At 50.6% G+C, this 17,610-nt stretch overlaps 1 protein-coding gene across 1 annotated transcript; it reads right to left on the bottom strand.

Moving 5' to 3' along the window:
• Window positions 1-265: 265 nt before the first annotated feature.
• Window positions 266-1,555, bottom strand: LOC109740143 (uncharacterized). The gene is made up of 3 exons (XM_020299180.1): window positions 1,124-1,555; window positions 955-1,072; window positions 266-816 (listed from the first exon to the last, which is right to left on the bottom strand). The coding sequence occupies exons 1-3, from the start codon at window positions 1,553-1,555 to the stop codon at window positions 266-268; spliced, it is 1,101 nt and encodes a 366-aa protein (XP_020154769.1).
• Window positions 1,556-17,610: the final 16,055 nt, after the last annotated feature.

The following is a 17,610-nucleotide window of genomic DNA, read 5'->3' as shown; positions in this document are numbered from 1 at the left end:
TGTCCGTTTGGGTAGGGTAATGGGGTTGTGTCCGGGCGTGTCCTGGGATGCGGTGGCCGTGCGCCCAGCGCGCGGCCGCATCCATTTGCCCCATCCTGTCCGTCAGGGTAAAAAATGCCCATATTTTCATCAAAACTAGTTTTACAACCCAAATATTTGTCTAAAAGTTAAAATAGTTTTACAACCCAATTGAAATTGTTTTTAATAAAATAGTTTTACAACCAAATCGAATTGTCTTGACTGAACATAAAATGGATCAATACATCTATTGGTTGCCAATGTGAGCCCACACGTGCTCAACCAAGTCATTTTGAAGATTCAAATGAGTGTGCCAATCACGCATCTCACGGTGGAATTGGGCAAACTGTTCAAATGTGGCCGAGTCTTGGTGCAGGGGCTCAATATTTTCACCTTGATAATCAAATCCTTGGTCGAAGATACTCTCATCACGCTCGTCCTCGACGATCATGTTGTGCATGATCACACAAGCATTCATCACCTCCCAAAGCTTTCTTTCATCCCATGACAGTGCAGAGTTTCGAACGATACCCCACCGGGATTGAAGCACACCAAAAGCACGTTCCACATCCTTTCTAACACTCTCTTGCATTTGGGCAAATCTCTTTCTCTTCTCACCTTGGGGTTTCGAGATTGTCTTCACAAAAGTTGACCACTGAGGATATATACCATCTGCTAGATAGTATCCCTTGTTGTACTGATGGCCGTTGATCTCAGAGTTGACAGGTGGGGAGTGGCCTTCTGCAAGCCTCGCGAAGACTGGAGAACACTGCAGCACGTTGATATCATTGTGAGAACCTGCCACGCTGAAGAAAGAATGCCATATCCAAAGATCCTGCGATGCCACCGCTTCTAATATGATAGTGCACCCGTTGACAGGCCCCTTGTAATGGCCCTGCCAAGCAAATGGACAGTTCTTCCACTCCCTGTGCATACAATCTATGCTGCCAAGCATGCCTGGAAAGCCTCTAGCTGCGTTGGTCGCCAACAATCTCTCTGTATCAGCGGCAATTGGCTGCCTCAAGTACTCTGGGCCAAACACCTCGATCACAGCCTAGCAAATTTTGTACATTGACATCAGACATGTTGTCTCACTCATACGCACATACTCATCCACCAGATCGCCTGGAATTCCATATGCAAGCATGCAGATGGCCGTGGTGCATTTCTGGTAAGAGGAGAATCCAAGCTTGCCAAGGGCATCCGTCTTGCACTCGAAGTATGGGTCATGAGCAACCACTCCCTCTCGGATACGATTGAACACATGCCTTGCCATTAGAAAACGGTGACGGAATTTATCCGGCTTGAAGAGCGGGGTGTTGGCAAAGTAATCGGCACAGAGCAGGGCGTAGCCTCTCTCCCTGTTGCGGTTCAGGTTGGGAGCACGGCCAGGGACTGACCCCCTGTACCGAGGAAGCTGCCGTTGAATGTGGTCGTGAACGACCAGTGCAGCCACCACAAGATCTTCATCATCCGACGATGAATCGTCCGATGAACAAAGGAAGTGATGGAAGAAAAACTCGTCTCCACTGTCCATACCTTTGTGGGCAAAATGCCGAACACCTTGCGGTCATGGTGGCGAAGAGGCCGCGATGATCACCTCGACGCAGCAGGGGTGGTTGCCGGCCGGCTACTGGCCGCTCTGGAGCTCTCGTCAGAAGCTGCCGAGGCCGCCGTGGTACGTCGCCGGCGGTCGTGTCCCCTCTGCGACCGGCAAAGACGGCGACGGCCAAACCTCCGATCGACGGCCAAAACTACGGCGAAAGCGCGGGCGTGGTGGCGGCCATGTCGAGACGTGGTTTGGTAGGGACGGCCGGGGGCTGCGCGGTGAGAAGGCGGCCGGAGAATAGCGGCGGCGCCGGCGGCGGGGCGGGGCGGGAGAGAGAGGGTGGAAGCGTTAGAAGCGGAGGGACTGCTAGTGTCCCCGACAGGCGGGCCACAAGGGGACAAGGGCGTGCGCCCAGGCCGTCCGCGTGCGTCCGTTTCATCCTAAACCGAGCGTAAGTTTAGGCCGAAGATGGGTCGAAAACGAACGGAATCCGGATATTTGTCCGTTTAAGGCTGCGCGCTGGGCCGCGCTATTCGTCCATTTTACCCCAAACGAATGCGCGCGGACAGGATGAGATCGCGCGGTGAAGTTGGCGTAAGAAAGAGGCAGTGCTGATGGCTGTATAGGACGGGGGCACGGGGCCTTCGCACGCATGATGCCATGATCGATAGCGGTCCATAGTGTGTGACTAACTATTCGTAGATTCTAGCGCGAATCTGATGCTGTACTCGATCCTTGGTAGTGCATGGACAAGACTTCATGTTGGCAGCAGCATCTCGGGTACGCAACTCAAGGGCGTGATACAGTGCTGATGCTTTTGCACGTAATCGTTGGACTTGTGCTTGCAGTTGCAGATCCAAGTTTTCAACCTGTAACCCATGTCCCAACAGGGGATGTATCTGGTGCGCCGGGGTAATTGATACTACCAGTGCACCGATAGTCCGTTGCATATTCAAAAATGTTTGAAAAAATTCAGAAAAAAACTAGTGCATTGACACAACATCAATGTACGTTGTCACAAAATTCAAATCAAAATTTGAAACATTGCTTGAGATACTAAAATGACAAATTCGACACTGAATAGTACATAACACAAGTTGGGCTTCAGTTTTGGCCCATTAGTACATTGACGGCAAATTTGTCATTTTTGTATCTTGAGCATTATTTTGAATTTTGATTTGAATTTTTGTGACACCATACAATGATGTTGTGTCGCTGCACTAATTTTTTTTCGGATTTTTTCAAACACTTTGAATGTGCAATGGACGACCGGTGCATCGGTAGCACCAATTGCTCCAGTGCACCAGATACGTTCCCGTCCCAACAAGTCTCCACCCTGATCGACAGTTGAAGGCATCGACTTTGAACAGTAACCTACAAGAAAAAGCTGTTCATGAAGACGGATGTTTACGTCAAGCTTGGGATGCGTAGATAGATTTAACTAGTCGATCAATCAGCAGCAGGGTAGAACGTGAACCCTCTCCAACAGGCAAAGTGCCTGAAATCCAGCCTAAAACCATGGTATGCTGGCAGATGAGCAGGGGACAGTGATAGGCCTCCCAAGCTTGACGTAAACATCCGTCTACATGACGAGTAGGTCATGCACGACTCCTGATTCCTCACTTTTTTTTGAAGGGTTCCTGATTCCTCACATGTGACGTGAGTAGTCAAAATCGGCCTATTTTAGACTGCCAATTAAGCGCCGACGTTCATGAAACCTGAAAGAGCCGTAAGCCCAACAGTGTTGCCAATTGATGCGTGTGAACCAGAAATTCCGCAGTGGGAACAAGCTGATATTGAGTACTTCCTTGGTAAGTACACCTACGGCTGTAACCCTACCTACTTAAGTTCGAGACACACTAACAACGTAAAATAAGAGCATCTACAGCCGGTCGCTCCAAACCCACCTTCAATGCTCGGCTAGACGGCCGGATTAGCGACCAGTCACGAAAATGCGATCCAGACGGGCTTCTCAAATGGGCCTCAAACGTCCAGGCTGACCGGATCCCTCATATTAACCCCAAATCTGGGGGATATGGCCCCCGCCGCCCCGGGCGTGCCCGGGGGCATCCGCCACGTCAGACTGACAATGGGTCCCACACGGAATCGCCCAGAAACCTGGCGGTCCGACGGACGTCTCCTCCGGTGGGGCTGTGAACGCCGCGTGGCGGCGAGCTGGAGGCCAGATCCGGCTATTTAAGCCAGCCGACGTCCCCCAACCCTAGCCACATCCACCACCTCCTTCTCCGTGCTGCCAGCCTGAACCCATCCACCTATTTTCTGCTCCGTCGCTCATCCCACGCCCTCCGGCTTCGCCACAGTTCGGCAAAAGAAGACCACGTATGCTATGCTCATGCCTGAGTGCCGGTTCCACATTGAGCGGGAGATCCGGGTGGGGAGCGCGACCCGCATCCCTGCCGGCCTGCCTCCTGACTCGCCGGAGCCGACGGAGGAGAAGAGGAGCAGCAGACGGCTCCGATGGAGGTGGTGGATTCATAGGAGGGTGAGGTGGAGCAGCTAGAGGAGGAGTTGGCTCCGGCTCCGGGCTTCACATGGAAGATGCGGAGGCGCAGTTCATGGTAACCCAAGCGACCGAGATGGCGGAGCAGTAGGCCATTGTCGAGTCCATCCTGGATGAGGCATACGTGGAGTCCAACCGACGCTTCCTCCAGCAAGAACAGTCGGAGTCCGACGCGCTCTTCAATGAGGTGGAAGCGGAGATGGAGGCGGAGCTCGATGCGCTGTAGCCGGAGGAGCCGGAGCTGCAGCTGCCACCCATGTACCCGCAGCCAGGCATGGAGATAGTGGACATCTCTTCGATGAGGATTGGGGTAGTATAGGTTGATCTACGTAGGATTGTTTTGTTTGCTTGCTTTGTATGGATTTAACATTTCAAATATGAGGTACCTAAATGTAGAAAAGTAAATTTGAGGAGCGACCGGTGATTACCCGCGGACGTGTCCGGGAGTGTCTGCAGGCGTTTGATGGGCCAGATTTACCAAGTCTGGCTGTAGATGCTCTTAAAGAATATAGTCCGAAACTGTCCTTTTCAGCTCGAGACCATATCAGCTCGAGTGAATAGTAAAATAAAAAACAATTTTGTTTGTTTGTTTTCGGACAAATGTTTTCAATGCTTGAGAAGTTTTGTCATGAAATGACATTCATGGAAGTTGTGCAAAAAAATCAATGTTATTTTTGGAGTGTTGATCTTGTTTTTTTTATTCATCACTTTCACAAATATCATTCTACGATGAAACTTTGGAAGAATTTAAAACATCTATCGAATTTTGCCGCAAAAAATGTCATATTTATTGGGGGGGGGGGGGGTTTACTGTTCACCCGAGCTCGAGCTCAGTTAGTCCGCATCCGAGATAGTTCCACATTCTTGGAGTTCGTATCTTGCATCATGGGACTTTTCTTTTGAGAATAATTCTTCTATTACACAAAGTTCTACAATCTCGTCCAACAATGTTCAAGACACCCTCTTGGCTAGAGCCGTAGTACGGCCTTGTGTCCTATCAAAATTAGCCATAAAATGACTAGTACAATTGGAAGCATGATGAATATGAGTAATACAAGAACCACACTCCTCCATACTATCTTTAATCTCTCTAATCAAAAAATCATACTCCGATCTGTTAGCCCCCGTGCTTTTGAACAATGAAACTGCTTCCAGGCAATCCGATTCAACAACTATCGGAGGTCATTACATTGTAATGCGAGCAAAAGGCCCTCTTTAATAGCATGAATCTCAGACTCCGGGATATCATCACAACAGACCTACTGCCGGCAAGAGCAAAAAGTAATGGAAACATCATGATCCCTAAGAACCATAGCTATGCCTGCTATCCGTCGGGCATAGAGACATCAGTGTTTACCTTCACATGCCTAAGAACAGGAGGGGACTAAGAGCCGACATCCAGAATCACACTGTTATTACATATGGGTTTTGTATATGCAGAGAGAAAGAGTTAGTAACCATTTTCCCTTTTACTTGGTATGCGCTTGGGTTGACCATAATGGGTACAATGAAGATAGGTAGCTAGTTAAGAACCTCGTATAAACCTCAACCTGTGGGTTTTGAGTGTACTACTTCATTCCTCACATGCCAAATCCTCAACAGAAGCATTAGCAGCCGAACTCGCATCGCCTCACTTACCTTGTAGACTAGTTGGACAAAGCACTCTGGACCCATCGGTTTGATATTTGTCAGGATAAGAATCTACAATTGCTCGGCCATGGCTCGCGACAACATTTAGGCATTGTTACAGGCGCAGAAGGTGTGAAAAGTGTCTTCATCGTCGCCTCCACAAATCGGGCAAGTAGCCCTTTGCTCAAGATGTGTTTGGATCTATTGTTCCAGGTTGCAAGCAAGTTGCTCGTCAGCCTCCAAGAGAAGGAGAGGACCTTCGATGTAAGGATCTGGGTGTGGCACTATTCCAAGCTTAACCTTTCAGGCCAACCGGAGATAGAGGCGCATTCAAATCCTACCCGCATCGTATATCTTTAGAAGATATATGCATGGATATACGTTGCGGGGTATTACATCATCGGTAACATCACATTATCATCTAACATGAAGTAATATATAGATGGTGCTCACATTAGCCAAGATGTAAATTATGAGATGGCGGAGACCACATGGTCCAACATTACACAATCCATGAAATGCAAATAGTCTGGGTACAGACAAAATACAAATTCCCTAAGAGGCTTGAAAGTAAATCAGCGATCCCATCCCATGGGGTTCCATGCTGCCACCCGGGATCTCCTACCTACTCGTCGCCACCAAAGTACTCAATGTAGTATCGCGCAACATCATCGTACTATTGGTCCTCTGCATCAGTCGTTTGTAGTTGCAAGGGTGAGTACATGACATACTTCGCGAGACTTACATCAGATCTATTGTAGTATGGAACATTTTCCAAGGAGGGGATGTGGTTTAGCGGCGGTAAGCACTTCTATAGAGACATGCTATAACTTGCGCCTATCAGAGATAAGGTGAGAGAGGGCATAGGTGCCAGCTACTCTGTCCGCCTAACTTATTCCCAAACAATAAACAACCTTGTCCCCCCTTGTATCACCCACAAGTAAGAACCCCACAAGGCACTCAAACGGCCAACAAGTTTTAATTAGATTGAATTTATTTATGATCCAGTATAAATCTCCAAGTCATCCATAACCGCAGACATGGCTATTTGAGTATATTTATCCCCGCAGAGGTGCACCAAGTTACCCACACACGCCCGATCATCCCTTAAAGTTCAGCTAAGCACATTATTCCATGTACCAATGGGGTTCTGATCGACTGTGACACCTTGATACGTCTCGAACGTATCTATACTTTTTTTATTGTTCCATGCTATTATAGTATCAATCTTGGATGTTTTATATGCAATTATGTATCATTTTGGGACTAACCTATTGACCTAGTGTAAAGTGCCAGTTGCTGTTTTTTTGCCTGTTTTTGGTTTTCCAGGAAATCGGTACCAAACGAAGTCAAACGCTACGAACTTTTTGATGTTTTTTTTCTGGACAAGAGAGATCCTAGAAACTTCGGGAGGAGACCAAAAGGAAAACGAGGAGACGACAAGGCAACAGGGCGCGCCCTGATGCCTTGTGGGCCCCTCGTGGCTCTATCTGAGCTAATTTCACCTATATAAATTCTCTAAAATCGGGAAAACAACAGAGCCACCCAAAATACTTTTTCCACCGCCGCAAGTTTTTGTTCTTACGCTATCCCATCTGGAGGCCTTTTCCGGTACTCTGCCGAAGGGGGAATCGATCACAGAGGGCTTCTACATCAACCTTGCTTCCCTTCCGATGATGTGTGAGTAGTTTACCACAGGCCTACGGGTCCATAGCTAGTTGCTGGATAGCTTCTTCTCTCTCTTTGATCTTCAATACAATGTTCTCCTTGATGTAATCTTATTTTGCGGTGTGTTTGTTGGGATCCAATGAATTGTGTGTTTATGATCAGATTATTCATGAGTATTAATTGAGTCTTCTCTGAATTCTTTCATGCATGATTATTATTGATATGTATTTCTCTCCAATCTATGCGTTTGGTTTGGCCGACTAGATTGATTTATCTTGCAATGGGAGAGGTGCTTTGTAACGGTTTCAATCTTGCGATGCTCTATATCCAAGTGACAGAATGGGACAAGACACGTATTTGTATTGTTGCCATTAAGGGGACAACGATGGGGTTTATTCATATTGATTGGGTTTACTTTGTCTACATCATGTCATCTTGCTTAAGGCGTTACTCCGTTTTTATGAACTTAATGCTCTAGTTGCATGCTGGATAGCGGTCGATGGGTGGAGTAATAGTAGTAGATGCAGGCAGGGGGCGGTCTACTTGTCTCGGACATGATGCCTATATACATGATCATTTCCATGAATATCATCATAACTATGCGCTTTTCTATCAATTGCCCAATAGTAATTTGTTTATCCACCGTATGTTTTTTGTTCAAGAGAGAAGTCTCTAGTGAAAACTGCTACTTGTGAGCTATGTTGGGATTTTCCCGAAGAGGAGAGGATGATGCAGTATTGTAGAGGTAAGTATTTCCCCTAGTTAAGAACCAAGGTTATCAATCCAGTAGGAGAACCACGCAACACCTCGTTAGCATTACCTACACACAAAATAACAAGTACTTGCACCCAACGCAAACAAGGGGTTGTCAATCCCTTGGCGATTAATTGCAAGGATCAAATCTTGTAGTGATAGGTAGATAAACAAAAACACAAAACAAAATAAAAGTAAATAAATTGCAGCAAGGTATTTTTGGATCTTAATATATGATAAAGATAGACCCAGGGCCTATAGTTTTCACTAGAGGTTTCTCTCTTGAGCATAGCATAAGATGAGTAAACAAATTACTGTTGGGCAATTGATAGAAAAGAGAATAATCATGACAATATCCAAGGCAATGATCATGTATACAGGCATCATGTCCGACACAAGTAGACCGACTCCTGCCTGCATCTACTAGTATTACTCCACACATCGACCACTATCCAGCAAGCTTGTAGAGTATTAAGTTCATAAAGAACAGAGTAACGCCTTAAGCAAGATGACATTATGTAGACAAAGTAAATCCAATTAATATGAATAAACCCCATCATTTTATCCTTAATGGCAACGGTACAAATTCGTGTCATGTCCCTCTCTATCATTGGGATTGAGCACTGCAAGATCGAACCCATCACAAAGCACCTCTCCCATTGCAAGATAAATTAATCTAGTTGATCAAACCAAACAGATAGATCGAAGATAAATACATAGCTATAACAACCATGCATAAAAGAGTTCGGAGAAGTCTCAAATAATATTCATGGATAATCTGATCATAAACCCACAATTCATTGGATCCTAACAAACACGCCGCAAAAGAAGATTACATCAAATAGAGCTCCAAGAACATCGAGAAGAACATTGTATTGAAGATCAATGAGAGAGAAGAAGCCATCCAGCTACTAGCTATGGACCCGTAGGTCTGTGGTAAACAACTCACACATCATCGGAGGGCCACCAAGGTTGATGTAGAAGCCCTCCGTGATCGATTTCCTCTCCGGCAGAGTATCGAAAAAGGCCCCAGATGTGATCTCGCGAGCACAGAAGCTTGCAGCAGTGGAAAAAGTGTTTTGGGTGGATCTCTGTTGGTTTCCCAATTTTAGAGAATTTATGGAGTCGGAATTAGGTCAAAGGAGGAACGAGGGGCCCATGAGGCCTGCTGGCTCGTGGCCACCTCCTTCGCCTTCTGGCCTCCTCCTGAAGCTTCTAGTTTCTCTTATGTCTAGAAAAAAACCGTCAAAAAGTTTCATTGTATTTGGACTTCGTTTGGTACTGATTTCCTAGAAAACCAAAAACACGCAAAAAAACTGGCACTAGGCACTAAGTTAATAGGTTAGTCCCAAAAATGATATATAATTGCATATAAAACATCCAAGATTGATATTATCATAGCATGGAACAATAAAAAAAATTATAGATAGGTTGGAGACGTATCAAGCATCCCAAGCTTACTTCCTACTTGTCCTCGAGTAGGTAAATGATAAAAACAGATTTTTTGGTGTGGAATGCTACCTAACATGTTCATCATGTAATCTCTCTTTTGTGGCATGAATATTAAGATCCGAATGATTCAAAGCAATAGTCTATAATTTGACATAGAAACAATGATAATAAGGCATACCTACAAAAAATCATGCCTTTCAAAATATCAATGCTAAAGAACGTTATCCCTATAAAATCATATAGCGTTGTCATGCTCCATCTTCTTAACACAAAGTATTTATCATGCACAACCCCGATGACAAGCCAAGCAATTGGTTCATACTTTTTACCGCGTTTCAGCTTTTTCGACACTCATGCAATACATGAACGCAAGCCATGGATATAGCACTATGGGTGGAATAGAGTATGGTGATAGAGATAATATGGAGAAGACAAAAAAGGAAGAAAGTCTCACATTGACGAAGCTAATCAACGGGCTATGGAGATGCCCATCAATTGATGTTAATGCAAGGAGTAGGGATTGCCATGCAACAGATGCACTAAGAGCTATAAGTGTATGAACACTCAAAAGAAAACTAGGTGGGTGTGCATCCAACTTGCTTGATCATGAAGACCTCGGGCATTTGAGGAGGCCCATCATTGTCATATACAAGCCAAGTTCTATAATGAAAAATTCCCACTAGTTATATGAAAAATGAAAGCATAGGAGACTCTCTATATGAAAAACATGGTGCTACTTTGAAGCACAAGTGTGGAAAGGATAGTAACATTGCCCCTTCTCTCTTTTTCTCTCATTTTTTTCTTTTCTTTTTTTGTTGGGCTCTTTTTGGCCTCTTTCCTCCCCTTTTTTCTCTTTTTTTCGTCCGGTTCCTCACCCCGACTTGTGGGGGAATCATAGTCTGCATCATCCATTCCTCACTTGGGACAATGCTCTAATAATGAATAATGATGATCATCACACTTCTATTTGCTTACAACCCAAAATTACAACTCGATACTAGAACACAATATGACTCTATATGAATGCCTCTGGTGGTGCACCAGGATGTGCAATGATCTAGCATAACATGTATAAAATATGATGAACAGTGGCTGAGACACAAATACTATGTTAGCTATATGATCATGCAAATCAATATGACAATGATGATGTCTGTTATAAAAATAGAACGGTGGAAGTTGCATGGCAATATATCTCGGAATGGCTATGGAAATGCCATAATAGGTAGGTATGGTGGCTGTTTTGAGGAAGATATAAGGAGGCTTATGTGTGATAGAGCATATCATATCACGGGGTTTGGATGCACCGACAAAGTTTTCACCACATCTCGAGGTGAGAAAGGGCAATGCATGGTACCAAAGAGGCTAGCAAATTTCAGAAAGGTGAGAGTGCGTATAATCCATGGACTCACATTAGTCATAAATAACTAACATACTTATTGTAAAAGCTTATTAGCCCTCAAAGAAAAGTACTACTACGCATGCCCCTAGGGGGATAGATTGGTAGAAAAAGACCATTGCTCGTCCCCGACCGCCACTCATAAGGAAGAGAATCAATAATAAATCATGCTCCAACTTCATAGCATAACGAGAGACTATAAATGCATGCCTCAGGAATCACAAACCTTAACACCAATATTCTTACTAAACCAGAATTTCTCACTAGCACGACCCACATATTACCACCTTTATATCGCAAAACTATTGTAAGGAATCAAACTTATCATATACAGTGACCTACATGAAAGTTTATTTATTATATCCCTCTTGAATGCCTATCATATTTGTCGGATGTGGGATTCCGGCAAACCCTTAATGTTTGAACTCTGGGGTGTGCGCGAAGTTCTTTCCCTCCTACCGATCTACGCCCTAGCTCACTAAGATCTCGCGGACGAACTCGACGAACTAGCAACACAGAAAGACACGGGATTTATACTGGTTCAGGCCACCATTGTGGTGTAATACCCTACTCCAGTGTGTGGTGGTGTATTTCCTCTTGGGCTGATGAAGAACAGTACAAGAGGAAGAACGGCCTCTTGAGGTTGAGGTGTTGTTGTGCTCTGTGGACTTGTGTATGAGGACTCGGTTCGTCTCTTCTCTACTATGGTGGCTAGCTCTACTTATATAGGCCCTGGTCCTCTCCCCAAATATTGAGCGGGAAGGGAGCCAACAACGGCGGGCGAATTTGAAAGGGGACAGCTAGTACAAGCTATCCTGACAAAAGCGGTCTTTGCCTGCAAAAGGCTCTGGCGGTGACGCCGTCTTGGGCTCCACGATGACCTCCGTCTTGCCGTCCTTCTGGTCTTGGTCTCATTGCACCGATATGGCAACCTTTGCCTGATGCCTCGGTACTCCTCGCCTGTGCTTGCCTCCTTAGCACCAAAGAGGAAATAAGGACGCTGCACGCGCTGGCGCCCGCCTGGTCTCGATCGTCATGGCTCACATCACTTGAGCCTCGCGAGGTTTGCCCCGCCTTGATATCTCCGCTCCTCGTGAGCCCGCCTAGAGGGGCCGCTCCTGATGAGGTCTTGCGTCGTCCGCCTCGCGAGGCTTGGCCCCTCGCGAGGGTCTTGGATGCCTTGTTGATGAAGATGGGCCGTACAGGCCTGCTAGCACAGCCACGCCGTGGCCCGCAGGCAGGCAAGTCTGGGGACCCCCGTTCCCAGAACGCCGACAGTAGCCCCCGGGCCCAAGGTGCGCTCGGGCTTGGCTTCGCGGCGAAGCCAAGGGTCAAGTACGGAGCGCCGCGGGCCCCCAAAGCCTGCGGCCTCGATCGACGCTTGGCGGTTGATTGACGTGGGCGTCTCCGCTTCCCATACTGCCTCGGCAACCGCACGACTTGACAAGTCCGTGTGACATGCAAGGAAAACCATCATTACCTGCGATCGTGGGAGGCGCCGGTTAGCCTTCTTCCGCTATAAATGGGGAGGGGGCGGAGCCCCCCTCGCCCATCTCTTCCTTGCTTGCTTGCTTCTTCCTCCCCGTTCCCAGCTCCCCCGGCGCCCAAGCGCGGACGCGGCCGTCCGCGCAAGCACGTCGCGACCCCCGCCGCGGCCCGCCGAGGGGGTCGTCTCAGCCGTGGCGGCCCAGTTGACGAAGGGAGGCGCGCCACGGCGGTGCGGCCTCCCCGTCCATGCTTCCATTCGGCGGAAGTGTCGCCGGAGTTCGTCGTCTGGTCGGAGAACCCGGCCAGCAACTGGCTCCAGCTTCCGCGCTTCTTCGTCGATGAATTGCCGGCCTCTGGTCCAGGCGGGCTCTGGTTGCAGGCGGATGGCTGCTGCAGCAAGGCCTCTTGGGTCGCAGTCGAGACTTCCGCCGCGGGCAACATAGCCCTGGCCCGCGGTTGGCAGACGTTCGCCCGCGCACGCGGCTTGGGCAGGCGGTGCACCCTCCATTTCAAGTATGATGGTGGGACGACCCTCTACGTGAGGGTGTTCGGGGAAGATGGTCGCCGCGCCGGGTGCTGCCCCGAGGCGAACGACGGCGAGGAGGTGCTCGGCCTTGGTGACGGCCGCGGCGAGGATGAGGGCGAGCCCGCCCTTGGTGGCGACCGTGTCTCGTCCAGCTACGGCGGCTCTTCCTCTGGCGACAGCTCCAGCAGCGGTGGGTACGACCAGCCGCCGTGCCGCCGCGCCCGCTTCGAAGGCGGCAGCGGGTCGTCTCGTCGCCGCGCCTCCGTGAAGCGCGAGGAGGGGTCTAGCTAAGCTCGGGACGCTGCTAGGGGCCTGCCTCCATGGATCGCTGCAACGTTGCTTTTGTTTTGCTCTTTTCCCTGCATCAAAGATGAAACCAGTACGGGCCCAGAGGGGCGTGTATTGAACTGTGGTTCCTTGGTTATTGCACTATGCGTGTTGTTCCTGTGCCGTGTTGTTATTTTGCGCAAAGATAACTTAACCTGATGCGTTCAGAACGCCCTCTTCCTTACGAGGTGTTTGTTTCCTCGTGTCCATCTTGACCTGTTTGCTCAGGAATTGCGAAAATTCGTTAGAAGGCGCGCTAGGAGATTCGCTGTTCACCCGAGCTTTGACCTGGCGCTTGTATCGCGGTACCCGAGGGGCACGGACTAGGAGAGATGCACCCGTTTTTGGGCTCGAACGAGGGTGGCTCGCGAGAAGGCAGAGAGGAGAAAAATGCTCGCGAGGGCACCTGCCTAGCCCCCTCGCGAGGTATGCGAGAGAGAGAACACGAGCGAACCAGAGCCGGAAAACGCAGTAAGAGGCGAGGGAATCGAATCAGCAAGGAACACCAAAGGCAAACGTCAATTAAGGAAGAACGAGCCAACTACGGAAAGCAAATGAAAAGCCGCGTCCGGCACCTAATCTAGTCTTCAAGTCTTCTCACCAGTGCGGAGCTAAGTGCTGCCACTAGGCGTGGGAGGGAGCCCCAGGGCCTGAGGCCGGCGCTCCTGAGACTCCGGGGCGTGTACAGCCCCACTCATTATTACGTGAGAGTGTCACGGGCGGCGATTCTTCACAGGCTCCGGGCCTTCTTCACACGCTCTGAGCATTTCTTCTCAGGCTCTGGGCCTTGTTTCAAGGATAGAACTTCCGGAGGTGCTGGATGTTCCAGGCGTTCTGGATGGGCATCCCGTCCTGCGTCTCCAGGCGCGCGGCGCTAGGCCTGGAGACATGGACGACCCTGAACGGGCCCTCCCACATGGGTGAAAGCTTGTGCAGCCCTTCCCTGGAGAGGACCCGCCTCAGGACGAGGTCGCCCACCTCGAGCGTCCTGGAGCGGACGTTGCGGCAGTGGTATCGCCGCAGCGCTTGTTGGTACCTTGCCGCCCTCAATGCAGCTTCGCGACGGCGTTCCTCCCCCAGCACGAGATCCATCCCCCGCGTGGCGTCCTGCTGCGTTTCGTCGAACGCCAGGACCCGTGCGGAGCGATGCTTGACCTCGTGAGGAAGGACTGCTTCAGCTCCGTAGACGAGGAAGAATGGAGTCTCGCCCGTTGGTTTGGTGGCGGTGGTGCGGATGGACCACAGCACGGACTGAAGCTCGTCGTGCCAGCCCCGGCCGCAGGCCTCTAGCTTCTTCTTGAAGGTCCTAGTCTGGAGGCCCCTTAGGACCTCCGCGTTGGTGCGTTCGGCCTGACCATTGTTCCTGGGGTGCGCCACCGAAGCGTAGCAGATCTGCGTTCCAAGGTTAGCACAGTAGGTTTTGAAGAGGTCACTAGTAAACTGCGAGCCGTTATCTGTGATGATGCGGCTGGGGACCCCGAAACGTCTCACGAGGCCCTTGATGAACTTGACAGCAGAGCCGGCCGGGATGGTACGGACGGCTTCCACTTCCGCCCACTTGGTGAACTTGTCAATGGTGACGTAGAGATAGCGGTAGCCCCCTGGCGCCCGAGGGAACGGGCCCAAGATGTCCAGCCCCCAGACCGCAAATGGCCACGTGAGCGGGATGGTCTGGAGGCCCTGAGCTGGCTGATGAATTTGCTTGGCGTGGAGCTGGCAAGCTTCGCAGGACTTCACCAGCTCGGCCATGTCGTTGAGTGCCGTGGGCCAGTAGAATCCACTGCGGAACACCTTGCCGACGAGGGTCCGTGACGACGAGTGGTGCCCATAGTCCCCACCGTGTATGTCAACCAACAACTCCCTTCCTTGGTCACTGGAGATGCAGCGCAGCGTGACATCGTTCGGTTGTTTCCTGTACAGCTCTCCGTCTTGGATACAGTATGCCGTGGCCTGCCGGGCCACGCACTCTGCGTCCTCTTCCTTCTCCGGCAGTGTCCCTTGCGTCAGGTACTCCTTGAATTCCTTGGTCCAGCATTCCCGAGCGCCAGGAGCAGGCGAGCTCCTGAGGTCGGGCCACAGGCTGGGGCTCCCGTGGCTGGAGGCTGTGGGAGCTCCTCCCGAGGCCGAGTCGCGCTTGAAAGTGGTGGTGTAGCTGATGGCTTGAAGAGCCGTTCCTCAAAGACGCCTGGCTCTTGCGGCTGCCGCTTGGATGCTCTCCTGGCGATGTCATCGGCTTCCTTGTTGGTGCCCCGGGGCACGTGCTGCAGCTCCAGGCCTGAGAACTGCTTCTCCATCTTATGCACCTCCGCTAGGTATGCCTCCATATGCTCGTCCTTTGGCTCGTATACCTTGTTGGAGAAGTTGACAAGGAGATGCGAGTCGCCTCTGACAGTAAGGCGCTTCACCCCCAGAGCTGCCGCGGCCTTCAGGCCAGCTATGAGGCCTTCGTATTCTGCGATATTGTTGGAGACCTTCTCGCCATGCTGAAAGCAGAGTTGCACGGCGTAGTAGAGCTTGTCCTGAGTGGGCGAGATGAGCACTGCTCCAGCCCCCGCGCCCTGGTGCGCGAAGGCGCCATCGAAGTACATGACCCAACCGTCTGGTGCCTCGCTCCCTGGTGAGGTGGATCGGTCTTCGCCTTCTTCAAGTGTCGGGACATCCGTCCATTCAGCCACAAAATCAGCGAGCGCGGCCCCCTTGATGACCCTGGTAGTGCTGAACTCCAACTGGAATGCTTGCAGCTCGATGTTCCACTCAGCAACCCTTCCAGCTGAGTTGGGGCTCCTGAGCACCCTCTCCAATGGGTAGGCTGAGACGACCTTGATGGGGTGGCCCTGGAAGTAGTGCCGCAACTTGCGTGAGCCACCAAGAGCGCGAGCAGGAGCTTCTGAGGCATGGGGTAGCGTGCCCTCGCGTCCCGCAGCACGGTGCTGACGAAGTACACCGGGTGTTCGACGAGGGTGGCACACTGTCGAGGCCCGGGTCCTGCGGAGATTGGGGCATCTCCTGAGGTGGAGGGGTTCCGGAGACCTGACTGTCTTCGGCAGTTTCGGCGGCGTTGCCCTACCGAGCTTGGCCTTCTACTGCGCCTTCCTGACCCTGCACTACCTCAACTGCGGCTTGGCACAGTGTGCCCTTGGCTTGGCGCTCCTCCCGAACTGCCACCAGCGCCGCGCTGGCGGAGTACGGGGTGTCGGCAAGGTAGAGCACTAGGGGCTCGAGAGGTCGTGGCGCCACCATCACCGGAGGGCTGGTCAGGTATTTCTTGAGGTCTTGGAAGGCTCGGTCGGCCTCCGGGGTCCACTCGAACGGGCCCTTCTTCTTCATGAGCTTGAAAAAGGGTAAGGCGCGCTCTCCCAGCTTGGAGATGAAACGCCCCAACGCAGTCACCCGCCCCGCTAGCTTCTGCATCTCTTTGAGGGTCTGCGGTGGGCTCATGTCTTCGAGGGCCTTGATCTTCTCCGGGTTCGCCTCGATCCCTCTGTGGGATACGAGGAATCCCAGCAGCTTGCCGGAAGGGACACCGAACACACACTTCTCTGGGTTAAGCCTCAAGTTCACCTGGCGCAGGCTCTTGAAGGTCTCCTCCAAGTCTTGAATTAATGTTCTCGCCTCTCAAGACTTCACCACTATGTAATCGACGTAGGCCTCTGTGTTTCTCCCGAGCTGCCGCCCCAGGGCGATGTGCATCAGCCGCTGAAAAGTCGCGCCCGCGTTGCATAGCCCGAAGGGCATGCAGGTGTAGCAGTACACCCCACATGGTGTCAGGAAGGCTGTCTTCTCCACATCTTCCACCGCCATCTTGATCTGATGATACCCTGAGAACGCATCCAGGAAGCACATCTTGTCGCACTCAGCGGTGGAGTCGACGATCTGGTCGATGCGCGGGAGCGGGAACGGATCTTGGGGGCAGGCTTTGTTAAGGTTGGTGAAGTCGACGCACATCCGTTCCTTCCCGCCTTTCTTTGGCACTACGACAGGGTTCGCCAGCCATTCGGGATATCGAACTTCGCGAATGGCGCCCGCCGCCTCCAGCTTGCGGGTCTCCTGGAAGATGAAGGCCTGCTTCTCAGTGGACTGCCATCTCGCTCGCTGCTTCATGGGGCGTATGTTGGGGCATACCCTTAGATGATGCTGAATTGCCTCCCTCAGGACTCCTACCAGCTGATTAGGCTCCCACGCGAATATATCCTTGTTTGCACGCAAGAACCTCACCAATGCTTCCTCTTGACCCGGGTCGAGGCCGGCGCCTATGGTAAAGGTGGCCCCTGAGGATCCGT

This window comes from Aegilops tauschii, chromosome 3, assembly GCF_002575655.3.
Source record: "Aegilops tauschii subsp. strangulata cultivar AL8/78 chromosome 3, Aet v6.0, whole genome shotgun sequence".
Lineage (NCBI taxonomy): Eukaryota > Viridiplantae > Streptophyta > Magnoliopsida > Poales > Poaceae > Aegilops > Aegilops tauschii.
This window is presented reverse-complemented; position numbering and strand designations above follow the sequence as displayed.

Excerpts from the sequence above, each read along its gene's own strand:
- LOC109740143 (XM_020299180.1), bottom strand. The coding sequence starts at position 1,555 with ATGGACAGTGGAGACGAGTTTTTCTTCCATCACTTCCTTTGTTCATCG. Across the intron at positions 1,073-1,123 it reads GCGATCTGGTGGATGAGTAT|GCTGTGATCGAGGTGTTTGG; the intron begins GTGCGTATGAGT and ends AAAATTTGCTAG. Across the intron at positions 817-954 it reads CATGCTTGGCAGCATAGATT|GTTCTCACAATGATATCAAC; the intron begins GTATGCACAGGG and ends TCAGCGTGGCAG.